Below are 26,432 nucleotides of genomic sequence, written 5' to 3' on the forward strand. Positions count from 1 at the left end.
TCTGTTGCTGTTATTAATTCATGCTTTAGAAATAGTTTAGAAAAGAGTATAATGCTGAAGGCACCTATTTTTTACTGTTGTTGTTGTTGTTAGTGATGTCGAGTCACCTGCAAATTACAGCGACCTTATGAACAACAACCCTAAACCTTGCCCATCCTATTGTTTCTTATATACCTCCCCCCAATACCCTACTCACTGAATCAGTCCATTTCATCAAAGGTCTTCCTCTCCTATGCTGTCCCTCCACCCTCCTAAAAATGACATCCCTCTCCAAAGACTGATCCCGCCTTGCAACATGTCCAAAGTATGTCAAACATAGCTTCAGAATCCTTGCCTCCAAGGAACAGCCTGGCTTCACCCTCCCCAGGACAAACAAACTTGTTTGTTTTCCTAGCAGTCCATGGTATATTCAATACTCTTCTCTAGCACCACAGCTCAAAGGTATCAATTCTCTATCATCCCTAGTTACTGTTCAGCACTCTGATGTATAGCAAGTAATTGCAAAGACCATGGCCTGTACCAACAGTTTAGAGTCTCAAGGCTGACATCATTGCTCCTCAGTACTTTGGAGAGAGGTCTCTGATAGCTGACTTCCCCAATGCAATTCGTCTTTTCATTTCCTGGCTGCTGGTACCAAGAGTTTTGATTGTAGAGCTAAGCAAATTGAAGCTGCTGACAACATCAATCTCTTCACCATCCATCATGATGCCCAATTGGCCCAGTGGTGAGAATCTTTGTTTTCTTGATGTTGAGCTTCAATCCATATTGAAGGCTGCAGTCCTTGACCTTCTGCAGCAAGCACTTCATGTCCTTCTCAGTTTCAGCAAGCAGGGTTGTGTCATCTGCATAATGCAGACTGTTTATGAGTCTACTTCCAATCCTGATGCCACACTTCTCCTCATCGAGCTCAGCTTCCCGGAAAATCTGTTCTGCATACACACAGATTGAAAAGATATGGAGAAAGGACACATCCTTGACACACACCATTCCCAACTTTGAACCATGCAGTGTTTCCTTGCTCTATTCTGACGACTGCCTCCTGGTCCAAGTATAGGTTTCACATAAGCATGATCAAGTGTTCTGGGATTCCCATTCTTCTCAATTTATTGTGATCTACACAGCCAAATGCCTTTACATGGTCAATGAAGCACAGACATTCCTCTGGTACCCTCTGCTTTGAGCCAAAGTCCATCTGACATTAGTTATAATATCCCTAGTGCCACAGCCTCTTCTAAACCCAGCTTGTACTTTAGGCAGTTTCTGCTGATGTGCTGTTCCAGTCGTTTTTGGATAATCTTTAGAAGAATCTTACCTGCAAGTGATATCAATGATATTATTTGATAATTTCCACACTCTGTGGGATCATCTTTCTTTGGAATGGACCAAATATAGATCTTTTCCAGTCAGTTGGCCAGCTGGTTGTCCTCCAGAGTTCTTGGCTCAACTTGGTGAGCACATTCAGGGCAGAGTCTGTTTGATGAAATATGTCAGTCGGTATGCCATCAATTCCTAGAGATTTGTTTTTTGCCAATTCTTTCAGAGCAGCTTGAACTTCTTCCTTCATCACCACAGGCTCTTGCTCATACATTGTTTCATGAAATTCTTCTGTGTCCACCAATTCCTTTAGGTAAATGACTCTGTATATCTATACTCTTTCCATCTTCTTTTAATGCTTCCAGGATCATTTAATACTCTGCCCAGAGCATCCTTAAGTATTGCAACTCGAAGCTTGAATTTGTTCTTCACTTCCTTCAGCTTAAGAAATGTTGAACAAGTTCAGCCCTTTCATTTTCTGACTCCAGTTCCTTGCACATTTCATCATAATACTTTGTCTTCCCACAATGCCCTTTGGAATCTTCTGTTCAACTCCTTTACATCTTAATTTCTTCCCTTTGCTTTGGCTTCTTGGTGTCATTTTTTTACTATTTAAGCTAAATCACTGTTTATATTTAAAAGGACTTTAGGGGTTAATTTTGGTTTAACAGTTAAAGATTATTTCAAGGCAACAATTTCAGAGGTTTAAACAACCTTCGTGCCTCCAGGAACACAGAAACCCAGTAAATGTGACCTTCTATTCTGTACTTTCTCTCTTTTGATCAGGATTCTTCTATAGAATCTTTGCGCAAACTATTCCATAATGACAGACAGCATTATCAGATTTCTGGTCTCATGGCAAAGGGAGCAATTATCCATACAGACAAGCAGCCTCACATTCCATATCCTCCCATTTGAGAATATGTTTCAATTCTACCATGAAACAAATAGAGAATAAAACTGAAAAACCAATGCCACTTAATAGCATTTTAAGTCTAGAAACATATGTAACTAGAGATGTACAAGATCTCTAACAAAGTATACTGAGGTACATTAAAGTAGATCTAAAGAAACAGTAAGATACTGCATAGTCATGGGCTGTCGTTGATAGATGCTATCGAGTTGAGTATGACCCAGAGAGACCCTGTGAACAACATATTTGAACCCTGTCCTATCCTGTGTCATTTTCACACTTCCTGACACCCGAAAGCCCATTGTGGCAATCACTGTGGCAATCCACCTACTCAAGGGTCTTCCTCTCCTCCTTTGACCCTCTACCTTTCTGAGCATTATGTCTCTCTCCAAGGAACAGCCCCTCCTAGAAACATGCCTTGAAGTATGTGCGGTGTAGCCTCAACATCTATACCTCCAAAGAGCACTACAGTTACACCCTCTCCAAGATATATTTTTGTTCTTTTGGCCATCCATGGGATGTTCAACACTCATCTCCAACACTACAGCTAAAAGGCACCAATTCTTTTTCTTTCATCCTTATTCACTGTCCAGCTCTCAGATCCATAGCAAGTGACTGAAAGACCATGGCCTGAATCTGATGCACCTTAGTCCTTAAACTGACATCAAGACTCCACAGCAATGTGGAGAGGTTCCTAACTTCAGACTTTCCCAGTGCAATACGTCTCCTGATTTCCTGATTGCTGGTACCAAAGGTGTTAATAGTGGATCCAAGTAAGATGAAGGTGTTGACAATGTCAGTTTTTTCTCCATCTATCACAATGTTGCCTATCGGCTGAATGGTTAAGAATCTGTTTTTTTGACACTGAGATATAATCCTTATCGAAGGCTGGCTTCTTTGATCTTCCGCCACAAATGTTTCAATTTCTCCTTATTTTCAGCAAGCTAGGTTGTGTCATCTTCATAACGCAATTATTGATGAGTCTCCCTCCCATCCTGATATCACATTGCTCTTCATAGAGTCCAACTTCTCAAAGTATTTTTGCTCGGCATACAAACTGAATAGGTATGGAGAGAGAATACAAACCTGACACAGCCCCTTCTTAATTTTAAACAACATAATGTTCCCTTGCTCTGTTTACACAATAGCTTCCCGGTCTAAGTTTTCATAACCTATAGTTGAAAAATAGTGGTGAAGCTGGAAATAGTGGTGGGGGCTCTGACAGAAATAAGGCTTCAATTAGAATGATCAAATTTTGTGTTTTCAAAAACAAGAACAAGACTTAACAGTCTGCCTCTGTAAAAACTGAAAGTCTTAGAAACCCTATAGAGTCTGACAGATCTGTTCCACAGTGTCACAATGAGTTAGAAATGACTCTATATCAGTGGATTTAACTTTTGTAATTCTAATCTGGTTGGAAGGAGGAGTGGCATCCACTTCCATAATAGCTTGCCTCCGGAAACCCTATGAACCTGGAGAGAGGATGAAAGGCACCCAAGCGTCAAGGACTCTCCTTCACAGGGTCGCTATGAGTCACCTTCAATGGCACTTAACAACAACAACAAACAATTCTAATCTGGATCCTGCTTCAAACTTGTGCTTCGAAAAAGCACCTGTCTGTCAGTTAGCTGTCCTAAGGTAACCTGTAGGTTGCTGTGATACTGAAAGTTCTGCCACAGGTGTATCAAATGTCACCAGGGTTACCCACAAGTTTAGCAGAGCTTCCAGATTAAGACAGAGTAGGAAGCTGGATTGAAACAAACAAACAAACAACCAGATATGTCTCAGGGAAAATGCAACCAGAGTGCCTCTTGGAGGCAAAGATGACAAAGCATCGCCTCACATATTTCAGGCAAGTTTCGAGAAAGGGCTAGTCCTTGGACAGGGACATGATGTTTGGGAAAGCAGACAGTAATCAAAGGAGAAGACGACTTTCAATCAGGTGAACTGATACAGTGACTGTCACAGCGGGCTCTAGTCTGTCAGGAAGTGTGAGGACAGCACAGGATAGGACAGGGTTCAGATCAGTTTTTTATAGGGTCGCTACACACAACTCAACAGCACCTAACAATCTGGATGCTAAGAAAAAGGTCACATTTACATTGTCAAAATTCACTGAGGGTTTCGTTTTGTTTTTTTTTCCTGATGCAAAGTAAAGAGGAGTAAAGAAAATCAAGATGGATGGAAACAACAATTACAAAGGACTAAGGGACCACCTGAACTTCAATCTCCACATCCCTGAGGTCAGAAGCACTAGATGGTGCCCTGCTATCACTGCTAATTACTCTGAAAGGGATCACATTAGAAGGTCTTGGATGGACTGGGGACCAAAATTCATGCTCATTAAAAATACCAGACTTTCTGGTCAGAGAGAGAGGGGCGGAACCCCTGGGAATAGAGTTCTTAGTCTCCCCACCAGTCTGGAAGTGAATGCACCTCCACAGCTCAACTTTGATCCAAACAAACGACAGGTGTATAAGGTAAATAAACACAACAGTGAAGCAGGCACTCCTTAGAGCCACCAGTCACACAAGATCAGAAGGGCAGCATGTGCCCATGATTACAGCTCAGACGGCAGGCAAGGAGAGGAAAAAAGGATGAACGGAACAAAAGGCAGAGTGAGGGAAGGGGGCTGCTACAGTGTGCAGACTGGAATCAAAGCCACAAAACAAACGCTTAGGAACTGTTGAATGGGCCAAGTGTGCTCTGTAAACTGTCACTCAAATTACAATACAAAGTTTAAAAAAAAATGCACTGGGTTCTATATTTATTGTCTGCCCACTTTATAGCACTTAAGCTATATTTTAGATTTTATTTAAAGAACATTTGAAAAACACATTCAATCTCGTAAGTAACCGAATACATGAATATTTAAAAGAGGCCCTACTTTGACCAATTAATTAAAGCTAGCAGACAAGTATTTATTAGGTTCCTGCTATGAGCCAAGTAGTATGTCAGCACAAATGATACAAGACAGATACTGTTTACTCTTCAGTCTCGGGGAGCTCAGTGAAAATTAGAAAGAAAAAAAAAATGAATGAAGGAAGGAAGGATGAAGGGAAGACCCAAAAATGGAAAGAAAAGCAAGAATTTCTCACTGCAGCATAAACCAATACAGCTCTTCTGACAACAAACCTGGCATACTACATCTTTAAAGACACAACATGATCTTATAAGACATTCATTCACTCGATGAATTATTAACAAAATAAGATGCAAACTATAGTTACCATGATATAAAAATACATATTTCTAATTCTGCATTTTGTAAATGGTCATTAATGAAGTCAGATGCCAAAGAACATCTAAATCATAATGTGCCACCCAGTACCCTCTTTGCATTAGATATTTTTCTGTATCCTTCCAGACTTTTTAGTATGTATATATTCACAAAGAAATCTAATGGAAACCTAAATTCTGTTCAACAGACCTTTTTCTTAAAAACAAAAATAACCACTTGTGATGGCTATTGTTATGTATCAGCTTGGCTAGGTCAGGCTTCACGGTATGACATAACATCCTTCAATCTGGCAGATGCTGCTGGAGGTTCCCTCAGGGGATTTGAACTACCTCCACAAAGAATGTTCTGGAAAAGGCTTCTTTTTCACTGTGTGTGTGTCTCTGTCAATCCTGCAAAGAACTCATCAAATCTCGGTTCTTGGGACATGAGGTAGCAGCTCTGTGAGCGGTCAGCCCTCGGCCCTGCAACCAGGAAAGTAAGGAGAGGCCTCCACCCTGACCCCCAACTCATGGATCTGAGGTATGCCAGCTTTCATGACTGTGTGAGCTATTGTCTTGCAATAAATCTCTCTGCATATATATTTGTATATATTATATACTCACACCTCTCTTTCTTCTCCAGAGAATCCAGGCTACAATATCATTTAAATGTTCTCATCACACACTTATGGAACCTATTTTCATGAGAATTGAAATATCACAGAGTTAAGACTCACCACAAGACTTATTTTTTTTCCTTGAGTTTTTTTAAACCATCCACTTTCTCTCAAAAATCTGTTTGGTCATAAAATGCCCAGAGGCAGATACAAACAGAAAGTAAAGAGTAATCATGGTAATCAACACACACAGTTTACTCTACCTTCCAAAATGTTTAATGCTACAGTTCCACTATAAGAGCAAAGATGCCTTCAACTGAACAGAAAATAAAAGGGGGGAGGGAATTCTCAATCAAATACAACTAAAAGTAAAGAAGAAAATAGCTTTTGAAGTAATTTTCCAAACAGAATAAGCACTAAGAGTCATCCTAAAAATTTAGTAATACTACTTTGAAATAAAGAAAATTCACTCTGAGTGAAGTGAAGGAAAAAAAAAAAAGATAAAGAACAAAATCTTAAGGATAATCTACCCTAGACTGAGTAGATAAGACACAAAAACCACAAAGGACAGATCACACCACCAGGAGGGAAGTACGGAGAGTCCAGAAGACAGACAAGGTCAGTAGTCCAGACACCACCTGAGAAGAAATGAAGCAAGTCCACCAGGTCTGGTCTCCAAAGGCTGACCTTGGCTTCACTGAGGCAGTGGGTGAGGAGAGGGTGGAGGGAACACCAGGCACTGAAGCAAAGTATGACTGGGAATAAACCAGCACACCTGGGGAAGCCAGAGGTTGACAATGACTCAAAGGAGGGTCCCCAGACACAAGGGGCTTGCTGAGAATATGAACATATGGCTGGAGTTTTTAAACTGCTGCTCTATGGAACTGGATAGGATGTTAACTGACACACAGAATAACTACTCAGAGCACCGTCTTTTCTTCAGTATCACTGAGCAGCCCACATAGAAAAGAACACCCATATGGCTGAACTGATGACATACACAGGGAAGGTGTAGAAACCCAAGTGTCACAATATAGGACTTAAAATCAAGGACTTCCCACATAGAGAAAAGGGAAGATTCCAGTAGAACCAGAGAATTAGGACATAAGAAGGCTAGAGTTGAGAAAATTTATCAAAAAGTCTGATACTAGAACTAGATTCCAGAGATCAGTTCATCCAGGGTGATGTCATGGTCCAAAAGTTTTATCCTGGGAGAAGTAGGTACCCAAGATATAATAATCAATACAACAGGAAAAGTCAAGGAACTGTAAAGTTTTGGGCAGAATGGTGAATGAGAGTCACGGCAACGATATCGGTTTGAAGACTAAGGTGCACCTGACTTAAACCAAGGTCTTTTCAATCACTTGCTACAGTGTGAGAGGTGGACAATGAATAAGGATGACGGTAAAAGAATTATTCCTGTCTTTGAGTTGTAATGTTGGAGAAGAGCACTGAATATCCCACAGGCTGCCAAAATAACAAAGGGAAATTCCTTTGGAAAAAGTGCAGCCAGCGCTCTCCTTAGAGGCAAAGACGGTGAAGTTGTAGCTCTCATGAAGAAGCTGTTTCTTAAAAAAGTAGAGGTCGGTGAAAGAAAGATCTTCAGTGTGGTAGACTGACACAGTGACTGCAGAAATGGACTCAACTGTGTCAGAGATAACGAGGATTGCACAGGATATGAACAGGGTTCAGGTCTATTGCACATAGGGTCATTCCGAGTAGGTATTCAATGGCACCTAACAATAGGTTGGTAACTGAACTTTACTGAGAAACTTGACAGAATATGCTAACATAGTAACCACCCAGGAAGTCTTAGAGCAACAAAGAGTGTAAACTATGCTACAGATTGAACCGTGCCCCTAAGAAGTACTAACCCCGGGGCCTGTGAAACAGAATTTGTTTGAAGCAGGGTTTTCCTTTGCAGAAATCATCTGCTAAGGATTTCATTCTTGAGTAGAAGACATTTTATAAAGGGAGAGAACAGGCATGGTAAGTCACACACAGGGAAAGAATCACCACGTGACAGACCAGAAAAAGCTGCAATCCAAGGACACCAAGAGACTGTTGGTGCTCCAGGAGCTGAGGAGGTAAGGAAGAGGGTTGGCCCAGCTCACACCCTGAATTCAGACTCCTCGCCTACGAAAGTGTAAGTCATTTATGTTTTTTAAAGCCACCCACTCTACAAGTATTTAGTTATGGCAAGCCTAGAAAACTAAGACAGAGAACAGGAGAAATATCAGAGAATAAAATTTTATACATAAAAAAGGGCATGCATCTAAGGGATTTCATTAAAAACCTAACCACTTTTTAAAGCACTAAATATTGTGACACATCTCACAGTTAAACTCTTACAAGGCAATTTCAATTAGTGGGAAAATAAATTACCACACATCTTTTTTTCTGCTATAAAATAAATAAAAGTGCATGTGTCAACAAATAGGGAAAAATGACCTACAATTCTTCCACCCTAATACAACCATTACTATATTACTTTTAAGCACCATTACAACCATATTAAATGTGTAAGAGTTTTCTGACTTGCCACAATACTAATTTTTTACATCACAAGCACTTTCCTTGTTGATGTAAATATTTCTATGATAAAGCAGATTTTCAATATTTAAAAGTCAATTCTCCCAGTGCTCATGTTTTGAGAATACCATAAAGAATACAAGGGGAAGATCCATATGTAAAAATTTTACCTAACCACAAACAAGTAAGTCTGTCATGCAGAGGGTGAAACCAAGTTTCTCCCTGGAGGCTAGGATTCTGAAGTTCCAGCTCATACTTTGGGTGTGTGGCCAGAAGGGACCGGTCCTTGGAGAAGGACATCATGCTCAGAAGGATGGAGGGACAGCCCAGGAAAGGAAGACTCCGGATGAGATAGCTGGACACTGTAACTGGGACGATAGAGGTTGGTGTGTCAGCATTAGTGAGACTAGCTCAGGACATGGCAGGCTTCAGAACTGCTGTACATAGGGTCGCTGTGAGTCGCAGGCTACTCGATGGCACATAACAACAACAAAAGTTGAAGAAGGGTCTGAAGAGGAAGCACTGACTCTAAAGATGGTAAAGAGAGTGGCAGGCTGATTTTCAAATACACTATTGCACCAGGTTACTGACAACCCCTAAAGATTTACCTGGAAGGAACCTTACGAAACGTGGCATAAAATGAAACCGTGGGCAGCAGGGAGGACTGTCTTCAAACAAAGGACCTAAAGCAAACAAATGGACAGGGGAGAAGAAAGAAAGAAAATAAAACACTGCAGCCAACCAACACTGCAATTTAATTCCCTTGATTTATGACAACTACAAATACCACCACCAGGAGTGGGGATATAAAAAATGTCCACCCCTCCCTCCCTCTACGGTTGAATCAATCACGGAGAACTGCCACACGCTTCCAGAAAAGACAGCCATGTGGCGACCACTAGAGATCGGGAGAACACAGGCGTCATGCAGCAAATACACACAGGGAAGCAGCTCCAAAGTATAAAAACTTTTTTATATCATTGAACTACTGCATGATTTAAGATGCTTGCATTTTAATTCTCTCCTGTTTTAAGGGGTACAGTGAAAAAAAAAATGCAAAACTAGTAAGGGAAACTTGGTTTGTAAAGCCATTCATCAACACACTGTTTAAAATTACGTAACTCTTTGTTATGATCCAGACACTTCCAAAAGAGCAAACTATTACCTAAGAATCGGGGATCAGGAGGGGATGAGTGTGTTTAACGGCTGACTGGAGCTCTCTGTCCTAATACACTGTCGTTTTGAGAGAAGTCTGCTAAAGTTTACCGAAAAACACTACAATTCCAGAGGTGCACGGTTCAAATCCACCAGATGCTCTGCCGGGGAAGGAGGGACAATCTCCTACTATACCAGTCAGATCTGATTTGACGGTACAAACAAGTAATAAAATAAAAATAAAAATTAAAAAAAAAATTCACCGAAAAAGAAAAATTCTCAAGCTCACTTTTGTGAGTCAGAACCGACTCACAGCTGACTGCCCAGCAGGTCTTTCTCTCGCAGGGCAGCTGGTGGACCGGGTCAGCCATGCAACTGCCTATGGATTATGTCATCAAGCACAATGTTCACTAAGCTTGCCACAGTAACTAGAGAGACCGTCTTTGTCACAACAAATCAAGGAAGCTGCTCCTAAGAACAGGGATCCTCTTCACAGGTAATAAGGAACTGTGGACCCAGAAACACTCACGCCTAATGACAGGGAGCTTGAGTCTAATAATGGGAAGCTCTGGTGGCCTAGTGGTCAGAAGCTGTGCTGCAATCCCAAAGGCATGCAGTTCAAACCCACCAGCTGCTCCAACAGAGAAGGATGGACAATCTCTTCTCGTGTGATTTACTGCCTCTGAAAACCCCCGGGAAGGTCAGCTATGTACCAATTTGACAGCACACAACAACGTTAGCAAGCATGCATGCTAGAAAGCGTGACAGCATGTATGAATAACACACATCTTCCAGGGTACTTAAAAGAATAAAAGGGATTTCCGTTATGCTCAAACCCCTTGCCCCATTACCACAACTTTCTGCTAAAAGCATCGCCTTCTTGGTCTTTAAATCCTGTTATTTACCTTTAAGGTTCCAGTCATACAATTCCAAAATATCTCTGAATAGAAACAGTGAAAACAGTTCCAATCCTCTTACACAGAAATTCTGAAAAAGAAACAAAAATATCAGTAAAACAGGGTTCAGATCCAGTGTTGACGGGGTCAGTATGAGTCTTACTTGACTCAACAGCACCTAACAACACATACATATTAATTGGAGGTTTAATTTAGTCTAGTTAAGTATCTTAATAAGTTTCTGTTGAAATTATACCAAAACTATGTGATTGCCTACAGAGTCTGGCCCCATCCCAGCATCAGCCCATTGGTTTCTGGCAGAAAGGAACAGCTGTCCCCCACTTCATCCAGGCAGCCAGGCCATCAGGATGGCTATGAAAACGTCAGCGAGACTCTTCCCAGTGCACAAATAAAATGATATGGTGTCTAAAATGCCTCGCTTATGTTATATTTTCTGAATGCAATTAGAAAATATGTCAATATCTCTTGGAGACTTTCTCTTCATCCAGATCTCTCTCTCTCTCAACACCCACCCCCCCCCCCCCCCCCACACACACACACGTGTGTGTGCGCCCAGGGACAGGTTACCTTCTAACAAGGTAAGCACGGGCTTCCGTGTGCTTACTCACTACACTGTACTGAGTTTCACATGTTTTCCACCGGGTCCTCACTCTGTCCCTGTCAGAGACTGTTTGAACAGGAGCCTTGATTGTGATGGCAGGCTCTATGGGGTTGAGAAAGAGAAGCCAGCCATATCTAGATGCAGAATCTGTGATGTGGTGAAAGGAATGTCAAAGTGTCCACTATAGGTTGGTAAGTAAGCCCAAATAGCCTGCGCTTACCTCACTTGTTGGGTGAGCCAGCATTTAACACACCTGCCCGAACGGGCTCTGACTGAGCCACCTCAGCCCCCCTGCCCAACCACACAGTGAATGCACCTGGAATCAGTGTGTGAAAGCTAGCATCCATCAGAAGTCTCTATGCCAAAAAAAGTTCACAATTCTTAATGAAGGCAAATAATGCGCTCAGAAAAACTACAAAACTTTGCACCAAAATGTCTCCTGTAAACACACGGGACGGATGATCTATGTGCAAGTGAGACTCGTCTCGTAACTCTTCCTCCCACTTGTTTTGCTCAGGGTTCATAAATCACCCCGTGGGAGAGCATGCCAGAAGTAATAAACTTTTACAATAGCAAATGAAAGCTTATGACCTCTGTAGTCAGGGGGAAGCAGCAAAACCCTTCCCAGCTGGAGAAGGAAGGGCTGGTCCGTCCGCTTCCTTTCTGAAAGGCAGGTAAAATTAACAGAGGACTTGCTCGGGATGAGGAACGCGCACACCAGGCAGGCACGCTGGCCCATCAATTCCCCTCGGTGCTCCTCGGCCCGTGACAGCACTGTGCTATAAAACACCGTGTGTAAGAAGAGCCAGGGGCTCAGAAATCGACCCCGACTCCCACAGTGTTAAGTGCACAGGCTTGCCGGCTATCTAGCTGTTACTTCTTGGTGTGATTTGTTGACATCACCAAGTTCAGGATGAGGCAATGAATCATTTGGAGATTCACATTAATCTTGCTTTGGAATTTTCAATCTCTTGCATATATTTAGATAAATCTGCTGCTGAGCATTTGCAATGAAAAACAATTAGGAAAAATATGTAAATATATGGGAAGAATAATGAACCGAGCATTGATCTTGTCACTGGAGATAATGCATAAGATTATTCCTACAGCTATCAGATTCCGTTTCACTCTTCTAATTTCCTGCCTGATAATGACCAGGAACCAAAATCTGTCCCCTGCGCAAAACAAACTAGAAACAGATGTAAAGCTATTATCAGCAGATGCAACAGGAGGAGAGACGGGTTCAAAAGCAGGTCAATGAGTTGGAAATGACCTGAATTTTAACCTTGATAGCAGCGCTGCATCTCACTGACCCTTTCGATACTTGAGGGGTGTTTATTTCTTTGGTAAAAAGCCAGGGCTGACCGAGTTCAGTGCTTTAAAAAAATATGTGTGAAATAAACAAAAGGGCAAATGACATCAAGCTGTTAAATAATCTTTTCTCTTACCTCAGGCATCATCTCTTCAATGAAATGAATGGTGTAGTCTATGTTGAATCTAATTACTTTACACAGTGGAATCTGCAATCAGAAGAAGAGAGGGTCAAGTCTGCACGCCTTCTTGCCGGCTCTCACTGTTTCTTACCTGACCCAGAAGACCAGGAACCAAAGAAGAAATGTGCACCTTAATCTAAGACGTTAATGACACTGCTGGAGAAGCTTGAATGCAACTGTGAGATTTAAACAGCAAGAACCCAGCCGGCCCAAGCTCTACAGGAAACCTGGAAAATGCTGGGGCTTAATTAACGGTATTAACAGCAGCAACACAAACACGCCAAGAACCCATTTAAAGCAAATCTATTAGCTCTCAAGAATTCATGAAACCACAACTGCAGTGGGTTTTGTGGGTTGTTTTTTTTCTTTTGTTTTAAACTTTCCAAATCGCTCAGGCCTTAAAAACCCTTCTGAATTTTTAGCTTGTCAAGACAGACCAGGTGTAGCAGGCCAACGACTGATCATTCTTGATTCTTAAATTACTGGATTGCACACAATCCTGCCTAATTGGTGTTGGGCAAAAAGCAATCACGGCAATGGCGACCATATTAAAATGAAGAATTCGCTAACATTTACTGAGCGAGGTGGATCATATATCTTCATTCACATTATCACCACAATATTCCTGTGGCACAGACTTGTTGATTATTATTTCCATTTCAAAAGAGGAGGGACTAAGGCAGGGAGGGATGGGTACTGTGCCTCAGGTACCCTGTGGCTGATGAATCGGGAATCGTGCTCCAGATCCCAGAACTTCCTCATCAGTGAACACCTTCCATCACCTGTTCTCAGACTCAAGGTATGTGTGAAATTGAACGAAGGCTCAGCAGGAGAAAAACCCACGTCTGGGCTGTCTTAATAACATATCACCAGACACCATAGGCTTTCCCGATACTTTTCTGAATGAATGCAAGAATGAGAGAGAGAGAGAGAGAGAAAGAGAGGGAAGCCACTGCAGTGACTTGGTTAACTAGCTGGGGAAGAAGAAATCTAAGAGGTGCAAGATACATGTTAGCTGGCATTTTCTTGCAGCTAAATCTGCCCATAAGATGATTTTATACAAGTATAATCAGAAACAAAACATATTTTAACTCAATCGGGAAAAGGCATGATAAACATTTAAAAGGTCTTAGGATGCCATCTACTGGAAATCTCAGTCTAAGAAACAAAGTTTAGTTCTTAGATTTTTAAAACAGGAGTTCAATGAAGTGAAATTCATAATAACATTAATAAGGAAATCTCTTCAAACCTTCTGTCATTATGAAATATAAAAAAAAAGTGAAGTCACAGTCCAAGTTCTTAATTTCTCATTTAAAAGGAGTGAGGTTATGAATGTGTGCAATGATTCAATGTATTTTCCAAGTTATCTATTCTTTGCTAAAGGAGACCTGATAATGTGATGGTTAAGGCTCTTGGCTGCTAACAGAAAGGTCAGTAGTTCAAATTTATCAGTGGCTCCTCAGGCAGGAAGGTCCAGTGATCAGATCTTACAAAGATTACCAAAACCAAACGCATTTCCGTCCACTACATCCAGCTGCCAGTGCCACTGCATAACACCTGTCCCACCAGCTTCCCCAAGCTGTAATATTTTCAAAGGCCAAATGTTACATCTTTCTCTGTCATGTGGCCAATGGGATTGACCACTCATCATTAGGTTAGCACCTGAACACTTAGTCACTCTGCCACTAGAATTCCATAGGGACCACAGCGTAGGAAATACTCTGAGGCAGCTCTCTGTCACATGGGATCGCACTGAGTCGATATCCACGCAAAGACAAACAAAAACAACAATTCTTTGGCAGTAACTATAAATACCCCATGCACTGCCAAAAGAACAAACACATCTTGAAACAAGTGCAGCCAGAGTGCTCCTGGAGGCAAGGATGGCAAAGCTCTGTCTCGCCTACTTCAAACATGTTGCTAGGAGAGACTACTCCTTGGAGAGAGACATGTGAGGAAAAGTGGAGGGTCAGTGAAAGAAAGGAAGACCCTCAAGGTGGACTGACACAGAGACTGCAGCCACAGGCTCAAGTATGTCATAGGTTGTGAGGATGGCACAGGGCAGGAAAATATTTACACTACTGCTCATAGGGTTGTTATGAGCTGTATTCAACACGACGGCACCTAACAACAACGTTACGATTAATGCCAAAATCAAGCTCCAACCAAGCCCAGACCCACTACCACCAGCCAGCAACCCCAGAGGACAGAGGAGAACTGCTCCTTTGGGTTTCCAAGGCTGCACATGTTCACGGAAGCAGACTGCCTCCTCGTTGTCCCATAGTGCACTACCAACCTCAAGGGTAAAAACCATCAAGCATTTTACACTGTCAGGGCTCCTTGACAGCCTTCTTTTGTTGTGGGCTGTCATCAAGTCAAATGGGCCCTATAACAACCTTGTGAACAGATCTGTACCCTGTCCCATCCTGTGCCATCCTCACACTTCCTGACACACTAGATCCCACTGCAGCAGTCACTGTGTCAATCCACCTTGTTGCCGAGTGGAAAAACAGTAAACTGCAAAATACAGTAAAATATTTCTAACATACACACCGACTCTTCCAAGAAAGCAAGTAAGTCTGTCTTGGAGAAGATAAAACCAAGTATCTCCTTGGAGGCTAGAATTTTGAAGCTCTATTTCATATAATTTAGGCACGTGGCCAGGAGAGACTGGTCCTTAGAGAAGGACATCATGCTCGGAAAGGTGGAGGGACAGCGCAGGAGAGGAAGTCCCAGATGGGATGGATTGATACAATAACTGGGGCAATGGGAGTTGGTGTGTCGGAATCAGTGAGACTGGCTCAGGACAAGGCAGGCTTCAGAGGTGCTGTACATAGGGTAGCTCTGGATTTCAGGCGACTGGACAGCATATAACAACAACAACAACAACAACAACAACAACAAAATAAGCAATCTCATATTCTGACACTAAAGCACCATTCTAAAACAAACAAACAAACAAAAAAAAAACCACAGCAGTCCTACATTTTCTGTCCTCCTTTTTCCAGAAGCTGGATGATGAAATCCAGGGCCCACGGAGGCCACTGGAAAGCAACCTAAGGTGACACAGAAATGATCAAGGCTAAATCTGTGCCTTCATTGTCTCCACTCCCACCTTGGTTTACTTCTTGTGCTTCTAAAGACAAACAGGACACACATCTCACAGACAGTTTTATAATTTCATGAAGTCCTTAAGCCATCAAAGTCCTTAATAACATCAAAAATTAAAAGTAATAGGAAATTTATTTTTAAAAGGATCAACATTTGCCTGAACTATATCTAATTATAACCTATGCTTAACCAATCAGATTTCAAACCACTTCAATTAAAAAAACCACCTTTAGACAACTTGTCAAAACTGGATTCAGCAGATATTCCATCATGACTATCATGCGTGTTCCCTGCTCACTGATGTCCCCTCTCTGGCAAGAAAGAAACCAGATCAGTGAAATGATCCAGTAATCTGTTTTCTTGTAAGGCTATTTCACACTCACGAGGCCTCTGAGAAAGAGCTAATTCTTATGAACTGTACAACACCGAGCTTCAAACTAGATTCGGTTCTGAACAATAAGAAGATAAATGACGGGGTCCACCTCTGCTCTACAAGGCAACGTGCATCTGCATAAAGCATATGTATGTCAGAGCCAGAAATTATTCAGTCTTATTTTTTTTATTTATTCTAAGGAACACTGGTAGTGTAGTGGTTAAGCACTCAATTGCCAACCAAAAGGTCAGCAGTTCAAATCCACCAGCCACTTGATGGTAGGAAGGTGTGGCAGCCTCCCTGAAGACTCTATGAGGCCATTGTACTTTATCTTCTAGGGTTACCATGAGCTACAATAGGGTCACTATGACCTACAATCAACATGACGGGAATGACACAGTGATAACTGTGATTAATTCAGTGTCCTACCAATGTCAAACCTTTACTGGAAGATTTTTTTTTTAAATATCATTTCTCACTGAAGTCCAAAGTTATCATAAATAAAACGAAAAAAGGATCATTTATTCAAAGTGACACAAATATTAAAAATCTGAACAGAAATTCAAACCCAGGCCTAACACCTTTTCCAGAATAAGAGGTAGAACAGGTTTACAAGGCCTCACCAAGTGCAAAGTGCCATGCTGAACACTGCTCTCTGTGTCACCTCACTTCATTTTCAAAAAAGCCGACAAGACTGCTACCACTGCCTCTTACAGAGGTGAAAACTCAGGCCTATAAAGACTGAAATGCCAAATCACACAGTGAGTGAGCAGAATTCACAAATATTTCAATCCTTGCCTCTCCAAAGCCATCTCCCTTTCCTTCTCTGATTAAGGTGGTCATAAAAGTTCAAATAATCCCTGTATTAGTATTTTCAGAGAATTAAGAAACAAACTAATGAACACTTCTAAATCTACTCATGCTAAGTTATGTCTATTTTCATTTAAAAGCTGAAGAGGTGCCTATCCATGTTTATTGTGGCTTTGTTTGCAAGAGCAAAAAGCTGGAAACAACCCAAGTGCCCATCAACAAACAAATAGATAGAGAAGCTCTGGTATATTCACACAATGGATTACTATACTGCACTGAAAAACAAGGAACTCATGAAATATGCAAAATGGACAACCCTGGAGGACATTATGCTGAGTGAAATATCTCTGTCACAAAAGGAAAAATATTGCATAGGACCACTGCTGTAAAATGGGACTGACATAGGGGTTGAAGGAAGGTGGAGAAGGAGGGGAGGAACGATGTATACTGCACTGAAACAGATGAGGGAGAAAACTGTTTAAAAGGGATATATTATTGGGTATTATTGTCATGACAGGAGTCCAGAATGAAGGCTGCACAGTGGAGTGTACTTGGGGGAAGGAACTGCATAACAACAGAAGAGTTTTTCTTTTATTTTTCAAGGAGTGAATTAGAAGGGAGGGAGTGAGCAGGGAGAAAAGTGCAACAATGACTAAAATTACTAAAAAAAAAAAGCTGGAGAGCTGGAGAGGATAAGAAGGATGGTGGAAATGCACATGAGGGTCCTTCAAGAGCTGCTAACTATAAGAGTTGGTGTAACAAAGGGTTTGCACATCTAACAAGAGAAACTGAAATGTACAATCAAGCAAACAACCAAAATACAAAAACTCTAACGCCCTTTCATAGACTGTTCAAAAGTCGTCCAACATTCCTCCCTTCTCCATACTAGTGAGCAGCCGGTCTTCCTGGAAGTTGATATAATATGTATTATCAAATGATTTTCTTTTTACATTTACAATGTAGCCATCTTCTCCAAAAACATTCTCTAGGATAAAACATACCATGAAGAAAGAAAATCTCATTAGGAAAACAATTTGTTTTGAATGTGTATCACCACTATGAAAACATGTTTACTCAAGAAAGAAAAAAAAAATGAACAGCAGAATGGATTTTAAAATAAAAATCTGATTCTTACTTTACCCTCCAAGGAATCAGCGCTGCATGTTTTCAATAAACAGCACTAAAACAGCTTTTCCAACTGCAGATGTCAGTTCATGCAACCAAACCAGAAAGGATTAAAGGACCTTCTTCTCTGACAAAGATACACAGTTATCTTACAGCTCACCAAGGTTTATGACTGTCTGGATTGGGGGTAGTCTACTCCTGCATTCTCTTCCTGCATTGCTGCCAGCTAAATTACACTAATTCACTGTATGTCCAACTGGAATAGAGAATCCACAAGCCAATTTTCAAAACTGGCAGGACTGAGGCAGGGAGAGTCTAACTCACACACAACTTCCATTTGAACTGATTATCCTCAAAGTAGAAGGATATCAGGGTTCGTATTAACAGAGCATGTCTGACAATCTCCTAAAGAAGACTCACGCCTGGGACTCTAAGGTAGACAACCACATGACACTCATTCAGGCTCCGGACACTCTGAACGAGCTCTAGTTCTCAGACTAAACAACAGTTTCTCCTTAAAACTTTCTGACATTCTTTTGAAGGACACCCAACTCAAAATAGCTCTGGCAAGTTACCCCACAGTTGCTCTTCTTTTCAGTCTTTCACACCCTCACCACGTTCCTCTGACACTTGTTTACTGACACCGTCGAACGTGGATCTGACCTGTGACTCATTAGCACAGATGTCACACTCCCACCTGACACATGCTGCTGAAGACACGGCCGCACACTTCCTGCAGCTCATGCCGCGGGACGCAAAGCAAATGTTACTCGGAATCAGACGAAAGGAAATCTATTTTGACTTTCGGGAAGATGAGGACAAAGAAGGCAAGGCAGCGAAGGAAGCAGGTGCGGGGGGCAGGGGGGAGTGTGCCACTCAGAACATACTTACATTGGTCAGCGGAGCGTGTGCAAACATGGAAAACCCTTCGAAGATATACTCATGGTCGTCGTATTCTATAACAGTTGGCCTGTCGGTCTAAAAGGCAAGAGAAAGACACACAGGAATTTAGTAAATGATTCGCTGCCTGTGCAGAAACCTCTCAGGACACAAAACAACAGCAGAAGTGTAGGGATTCTGTGGACTCCATCACCATTTATCCAAACACCGGGGGGACTTCACGTAGAGCAGTTCACTTCTGGCTGGAGTTCTCATTCGGTGAAATGCTTTAGCCTTAGATATTAAGTACAGTTTTCGACATACCAAGAAAATCAGTGTTTACTGCGGGTGTCAGGAAGGAAAAAAGTGATATGGCTTCATTCTCTAGGAGCCAGTTTTATTATTTTTTTAATCCTGAATACTACTGGTTCTGCTCTGACTGAACTATTCTTCTGCAACAAACAGAAATCCTAACAGTAACAACATAATGATCCAGTCGCCAAGTTCTATTTTGACTTCACTACTGGATAGAAGGAGAATTGATGCCTTTGAGCTGTGGTGCTGGAGAAGAGTATTGAGAATACCATGGACTGCTAGGAAAACAAACAGATTTGTCCTGGAAAGGGTTAAATCAGGTGGCTCCTTGGAGGCAAGGATTCTGAGGCTCCGTCTAACATACTTTGGACATGTTGTGAGGAGAAACCGGTCCTTGGAGAGGGACATCATGCTTGGGAGGGTGGAGGGACAGCGCAGGAGAGGAAGGCCCTCTATGAGGCGGACTGATTCAGCGACTGGGATAATTGGGATGGGAGTGTGGGAGACAGTGCGACTGGCACAGGACAGAGAGGAGTTTAGGGCTGTTGTACATAGGGTCGCTATGAGTCGCAGGCGACTCGACGGCACATAACAACAACAACAACAACAACTGCCCAACCACTGACAGCCTGAAGACCCTGAAGGGCCTTGGGGTGACAGAAATTCAAGTTTGAGGCCTCAAGCCCAGATCCCCAAGGAGTAGCCACGCCATCAAACACCGCTACCAGTCAATTCTCACATCATGTCACAGATCCTAGTTACCTGAAAATTGAATCTGTAATTAGAACACACTGATGTTTCTCTAAGCATGAGAGAGATTCTTCCCCCGTTGTTATTACTGTTTACCATTTTCTCTCTCAAATGCTAAATATGGCATTAAAGATCAAGCCTGGTACCCTAAAAGACATATTTCTTACATTCACGTACATTCAACATTATTCTTTTAGGTGTTATAGGCTTCAGAAAACCCTATGAACACTAAACAAAGAGGATGTGGGAGAAGTAAGGTTTAAAAGAAGATAAAGCCTATCCAAATGTACATGATGTGTTTTAATATTATAACTACTTTCTCTTCTAGTAACTTAAAGCAGGTTCAAATTTAATATAATGGAATAAAACTCCAAAGGACAAACTTCTAAATAAATGATTCATAATAGTGCATTCACTTTAGAAAACAATTTGGCAGTTCTTCAAAATATTAAACATAATTTTCATTAGAAAAAAAGAAGAAAAGAAAATCCAAAAGCAAACACACTGCCATCAAATCCATTCCAATTCAGAGCAAGCGCCAGCAGGTTTCTGAGGCTCTGAATCTTTACAGGGGAGACTGTCAAGAATTCTCCCAAGGAGCAGCTGGAGAATTCAAATTGGACTCTGGGTAGCGGTGTCAACACATCCGCATGACCTGGAAATTCCAGACTTGAGTCCGTTCCGAATGAAATCAAAGTGTAGGTCTGGTTTTTCATACACAAAATGCATACAGGAACGTTCACAGCAGCATCATTCCTAATAGCTACAAAATGGAAACTACCCACATCCATCAAGTGATGAACAAGCAGATAAAATATTTCTATCTCCACACAATGGGATATTATCTGACAATAAAAATCAACATCTTAGACTCATACTTGGATGAACCGTGGAAATTTTGTGTCACGTGAAAGCAGCCATTCACAAAAGCTCACAAGTTGTATGAGCCTACAGATTTAAGATGTCTGGTAAACATAAATCCACACAAACAGAAGTAGATTAGTAGCTGCCTAGAGCTGGAAGACAGAGGAAAATAACAAAGAACTGCCAGTGAACACAGGATTTCTTTGGGGAGTGATGAACATGTTAACATTAGACTAGAAGGAAGGCATCATGACTCTGTGAATATACAGAAAACTACAGATGAAACTCTTTAGATGAATTCATCTTATGGCATATGGGTTATATTTTAGTATCATTAAAATACATCATAATTACCAGCAAGCTAATTTTGAAATCAAAATCTCTCAAAAATACAACAAAGTTTAAAAAAGTGCTGTACCATAAAAGGCAATATAGCTTAGTGAATCAGCATACAGATACACACTCCAGAGCCAGGCTGCCTGGGTTCAAATCACCATTCCACCACCTATTTAGCTAAGGGATCTTGAGCAATTTCTGAACGTTTATCAGTAAAACTTGGACTACTACCACATCTGTTTAGGAAGGATAATAATATCAACTTCATGGACCGCTTGTGAAAACTAAACATGTTAATACATGTAACATGCTTGAAATGGCACATGGGGCATAATACATACCAAATAGATATTAGATATTGTTAGCATCCATAAAGTCACAACCCTCATACCAAGTGGACTCTATGAACAACAGACCTGAACTTGGCTCTATCCTGTGCTCACCTCACTATCTCTACCACACTCAAGCCTACTGTTGCAGTCATTATATCTATTCATCTCATTGAGGGTCTTCCTCTTTTTTCACTGTCTCTGTCCTCTTCCCAGAATGATGTCTCTTCCCAAGGAGTAGAGCCCTTCCTGAAATAGGCTCTAAGTATAAGTTTCATCATCCTTGTCTTTAAGGAGCATCCTGGTTACACAAATAGACAAGAAATTTTCCTATTAAATCATTAGATGGCTGATTTTTAAGAAACATAGAAGTATTCTACGTATCCTTCTCAGTCCAAAGCTCCAACAACTAGGTCCGTAACTCACTGACTATTATGAATTTGGCTATTATGAATTATGCAATACCAACAGGATAAATGAGAAAAAGACACAGTAATAGAGTGGAATGAAGCCAAAATGAAAGTCATTTATATGAAGTCCAATTTTATCACCGTAAGGCAAAACATTTTTAAATATAAAAATATAATCAGTCATTTCAACATGTTCGCATTTTAAAGTAAATGGCATCTGGTTTTAAGAACTTACTAAAAAGTTTGTAGGCGGGGAAACTGTAATTCGGTAGTGGAAAAGCCTGCCGGCATTGTTGGTCATAGGTCGGCAGGGCTTGATGGCCTGGGAGGGAGAAAAACCCCAAGTGAGTTAAAAAACAAAGGAGCAAAATATTTTCATCTAAAAATCGACTATTTGCTAACATGACATCTAACAAGAGAAGTGTCTAGGTATTTATACTTACCGACTGGTAGGAAATGACAGCTCAGATTCAATTTCCCTTTAAGGGGACAGATGAATAAAGATAAACAGGAGCTGACCAACGGGGCAGTTCTCAACTCCATTCCTGGGCAATGAGATCTTCCAACATACTGTAAGGTTCTTTCTAGCGCTAAAATTTTATAACTATTTTTCTTGTATTTCTAAATAAAAATTGATCTTCAGCTAAATTTTCAAATAAACAAAAAAGGCAAGAAAATGACTATCAGAAATAAGGGCAGTGGATTTTACCAGGGGAAAAAAATGGGCCGACTAGCTGTGCTGAGCTAGAAGGTCAAGACACATGCATAGAGTTTTGATAGAAAAAGAGAGCGGAAACAAAACTGGAATGCAGGCACCTGGGGCAGGCCACAAATCCCCCCAAAGGCAGACACATCAGCCCCCAGAGGCCAGCTCCTTTAGGGTCTATCACAGCTGAGATCCCCTCAGTGGAGGTTAGGATCTGAGTCAGTCAGAAGGATGGGTCCCAGCTATCTCAGCTCAACTCTAATGTACCAGGATGGCAGACCTGGGTCAGGCTGACTGTCAGAACCCCAACCCCTAAAAAACTTGCACACCTCAAACACCATCTTAGCAATCTTCTTCTAGAAAACTTGACATTCAACAAAAAACAGAGGCAGATGAAGAAAGCAGAAGGTAAGATGGGGCTTTGGAGCTGAATCACTGGCAACGAAGACCCAGCAGTGGAGGTGGGAGGAGCATGGCCAGTCCAGGCACAGATGGCAGGCCAGTTATGATGCAGGCACAGTTCGGAAGGCTGTGCTAGTCTAAGAGGAAGCCCTCACGGTACAGCGCGTAACTACTTGGCTGCTATCTAAAAAGTTGTTGATTTGAACCCACCAATCACTCTGTGGGAGAAAGACGCTGTGATCAACTTCCATAAAGATGACACCTTGGAAATTTTATGGGGCCCATCTCCCCTATCCTATGGAGTCATAAGCCAAAATCATCTCAACAGCAAAAGGCTTGGACTGGTGAAAAGAGATGCAAAGTATCAGGTGTCTGAGTGCTGTTGTTGATGTTATGCGCCATCAAGTAGCCTGCGATAACAGGGATTCTAGGTACAATAGCCCTGAACCTTGCCCTAGCATGTGTCAGTCTCCCTGACACACCTACCCTGATGACACCAGTTACCATGTCAATCCATCTCATCCAGGATCTTCTTCTCCTGCGCTGTCCCTGCACCCTTCCAAGCATGATGCCCCTCTCTAGGGACTGGTATCTCCTGGCCTCGTGCCCAAAGTATGGGAGACAGAGCTTCAAAATCCTTGCCTCCAAAAAGCAGCCTGGTTTCATCATCTCTAGGACAGACCTGTTTGTTCTCTTGGTGGCCCATGGTATGTTCATCACTCTTCTCCAACACTACAACTCAAAAGCATTAATTCTTCTTCTGTCAACTCTAATCACTATCCAGGTCTCTGATGCATAGCAAGTAATTGTGAAGCTCACAGCCTGAATCAGGTGCACCTTTGTCTCCAGACTGGCAGTGTTATTCTTTAGGTCCCTGACAGTCACTTTCCCCAGATCAATTTGTCTTTTGATTTCCTGACTGTTGGTGCCAAGAGTGATGACTGTGAAGTTGAACAAGCTGAAATTGTTAATGACCGCAATCACTTCTCAATCTACCCTGGTGCTGCCAACTGGCCCAGTGGTGAGAATCTCTGTTTTCTTGATGCTGAATTTCAATACATATTGAAGACTACCATCCTTGATCTTCTGCAGCAAACCCTTCAGATCCTCCTGAGTTTTAGCGAGCAAGGATGTGTCATCTGCAGATTACAAATTGTTGATGAGTCTTCCTCCAATCCTGATGTCACATTCCTCCTTACAGAAACCAGCCTCCCAAATAATCTGTTCTACATATAGGTTGAAAAGGTATGGAGACAGGACGCGTTCCTGATGCACATCTTTCATGATTTTGAACTGTGTAGTGTTTCCTTGCTCTGTTCTTGACAATTGCATCCTGGTCCAAGTATAGGTTTCACATAAGCACAACCAAGTGTTCTGGGATTCTCATGTGAGTATATGGAAGAAATTCTAGCTACAGGGACAATGGGATGAGTGAGCAATGCTCACCACCACAGATGCTACACAGCAAGCTTCATTCAGAGTTGAAGGAGTCTGTAGTCACTTCGACTGCTGCCCTTCTCCAGCTCTCTGGTTCGGAGCTTAATAATTAACCACCACAACACCAGGGCTCCTATGTCAAAATGCAGCTCATCTGTCTGTACATACCACAGTACTTCACTAATCCTCTGCATCTTTGACAGTATGTGGATCAGGCTGAAGGTAAGACAAACATGCTCTAGAAGGTAGGTAAATAATTCTACCAAGATACACAGGCGTAACCTAGTGGCAAGAAGCTGCACTGCAATTCTGAAAGCACACAGTTCAAACCTACCGGCTGCTCTGCGTTACAAAGATGGGCAATCTCCTCCCGTGCAATTAACTACCCTTAAAAGCCTGCCAGAAGGTCAACTCTAGGTCGGTTGTGACTTGATAGTGCACAATAACAACAACAACAACCACTTCCATACAACTTTCAGGGATCCAGACCTCAGGGCTCTGGAAATCCTTCAAAGTAAAAACAAACAAACAAACAAAAAAACCACAAAAACCCCCACAACTTTACTGGAGATGTGACTGGAAGGAAAAGGTTCTAAAGTGAGAGTCCTCATGTTAACTTCACGAGTTTGACCTTAACATCACATCATTAATAGTAAAAAACCACAGACCTTTGGAAACAACTGGGCCCTGGCTCAAGGTGACTAAATAAACACGTGGCCACAAGTATTCATCGTAAGCTGAGTTTTCTCGGACTTATCAAGGCATGAAGATGCATCGGGCCAGGAAAATCCACCATGAGGTGGAGCTGTCCCTTCAGATTCAAACCCCTGTAGAAGCAGGGTGCCCAAGCAAGGTGCACGAACAGGGGACGCACACCCCCATGGGTGTCCGATGCCGCACCAGCACCCCACCTGCAGGCTGATAACTAAGGATGTGAGCTAAGCTGGCATTGCAAGCGGGCTTTGCAATGGTCAGTTGGTATGAGGTGCCTGCTGAGAATTCTTTCACTCCAGCCTCACTGAAGGCAGCCACGAATGGCAGAACAAGGAAAAGCCTCCCAATGGGGAGGTATCGCATGGTACCTGTGTATCCACTTTGTGTGGAAAGAGAAGTGCCTGAGGTTAGAATACAGACAGACTCCAGGGCAAAGCAAATAGCCATACCAGCAGGCCAGTGGCCTCGAAGGAAAAAGACTAGAAGATCAAAGGTAAAGTTTGACATGTAGAGCTGCAGATGGACATAGGAAAGTGGGCATGAAGGCCTCTCATCAGAGGTGGGTGTCTCTGCCTGAGGGTACCCCCGCATCAGGAAGAAGTACTAAACCACCAGGAAATCAAATAACTTGGCCCGTTCCGGTCAGCCACTTGGCCCTCAGCATCTGGAGTAAACCTGATGGGCACACGAGTGGACCACACCACCCAGGCTAACGTAACCACTGCCACAGTCAAACCTCCAACCTGCCAATGTGAATGCCAATGCTGAGCTCCTGAGTTTCCCTGGGTAGCAAACTGGCTCCCCAGGCCCCTTCCTACCTGCAAGGGCCAGCAGCTGGTTCTAATGGGAATAAATGCTTGCTCCAGTTACTAGGCTTGACCCTTTTATACACAAAGGTCTGCAGCCAGCACCGCCATCCTCAGGGAAGGGCCAAACCTTCTGCCATGGGGCATACAGTCAGTAGATGACCTCTGCACTCTAATACCGCAAGTATATCTAAGAAAAAAGATGAGCCAATCTCCTCCCGTGTCATTTACAGCCCTGGAAAGTCAATGGAGCGCCCGCTATGCACAGTCCCCACTCGACGGCAACGACAGAGTGAGATGTATG

General features: G+C 42.1%; 1 protein-coding gene across 2 annotated transcripts in view; it reads right to left on the reverse strand.

Annotated features, from left to right (window-relative positions):
• The window catches only part of DROSHA (drosha, ribonuclease type III), a 176,475-nt gene that overhangs the window by 109,032 nt on the left and 41,011 nt on the right, over positions 1-26,432 (reverse strand). For both annotated transcript variants that reach the window (XM_006896787.1, XM_006896786.1), the window contains 5 exons: positions 22,299-22,385; positions 19,072-19,158; positions 12,717-12,788; positions 10,656-10,737; positions 9,204-9,278 (listed from right to left, as the gene is read on the reverse strand). In XM_006896787.1, coding sequence (XP_006896849.1) covers positions 9,204-9,278; positions 10,656-10,737; positions 12,717-12,788; positions 19,072-19,158; positions 22,299-22,385 — 403 coding nt within the window. The remainder of the gene's footprint in view (positions 1-9,203; positions 9,279-10,655; positions 10,738-12,716; positions 12,789-19,071; positions 19,159-22,298; positions 22,386-26,432) is intronic.

The sequence above is a fragment of the Elephantulus edwardii genome, unplaced genomic scaffold (assembly GCF_000299155.1).
Source record: "Elephantulus edwardii isolate Elephantulus edwardi_28Jun2011 unplaced genomic scaffold, EleEdw1.0 scaffold00191, whole genome shotgun sequence".
Classification (NCBI taxonomy): Eukaryota; Metazoa; Chordata; class Mammalia; order Macroscelidea; family Macroscelididae; genus Elephantulus; species Elephantulus edwardii.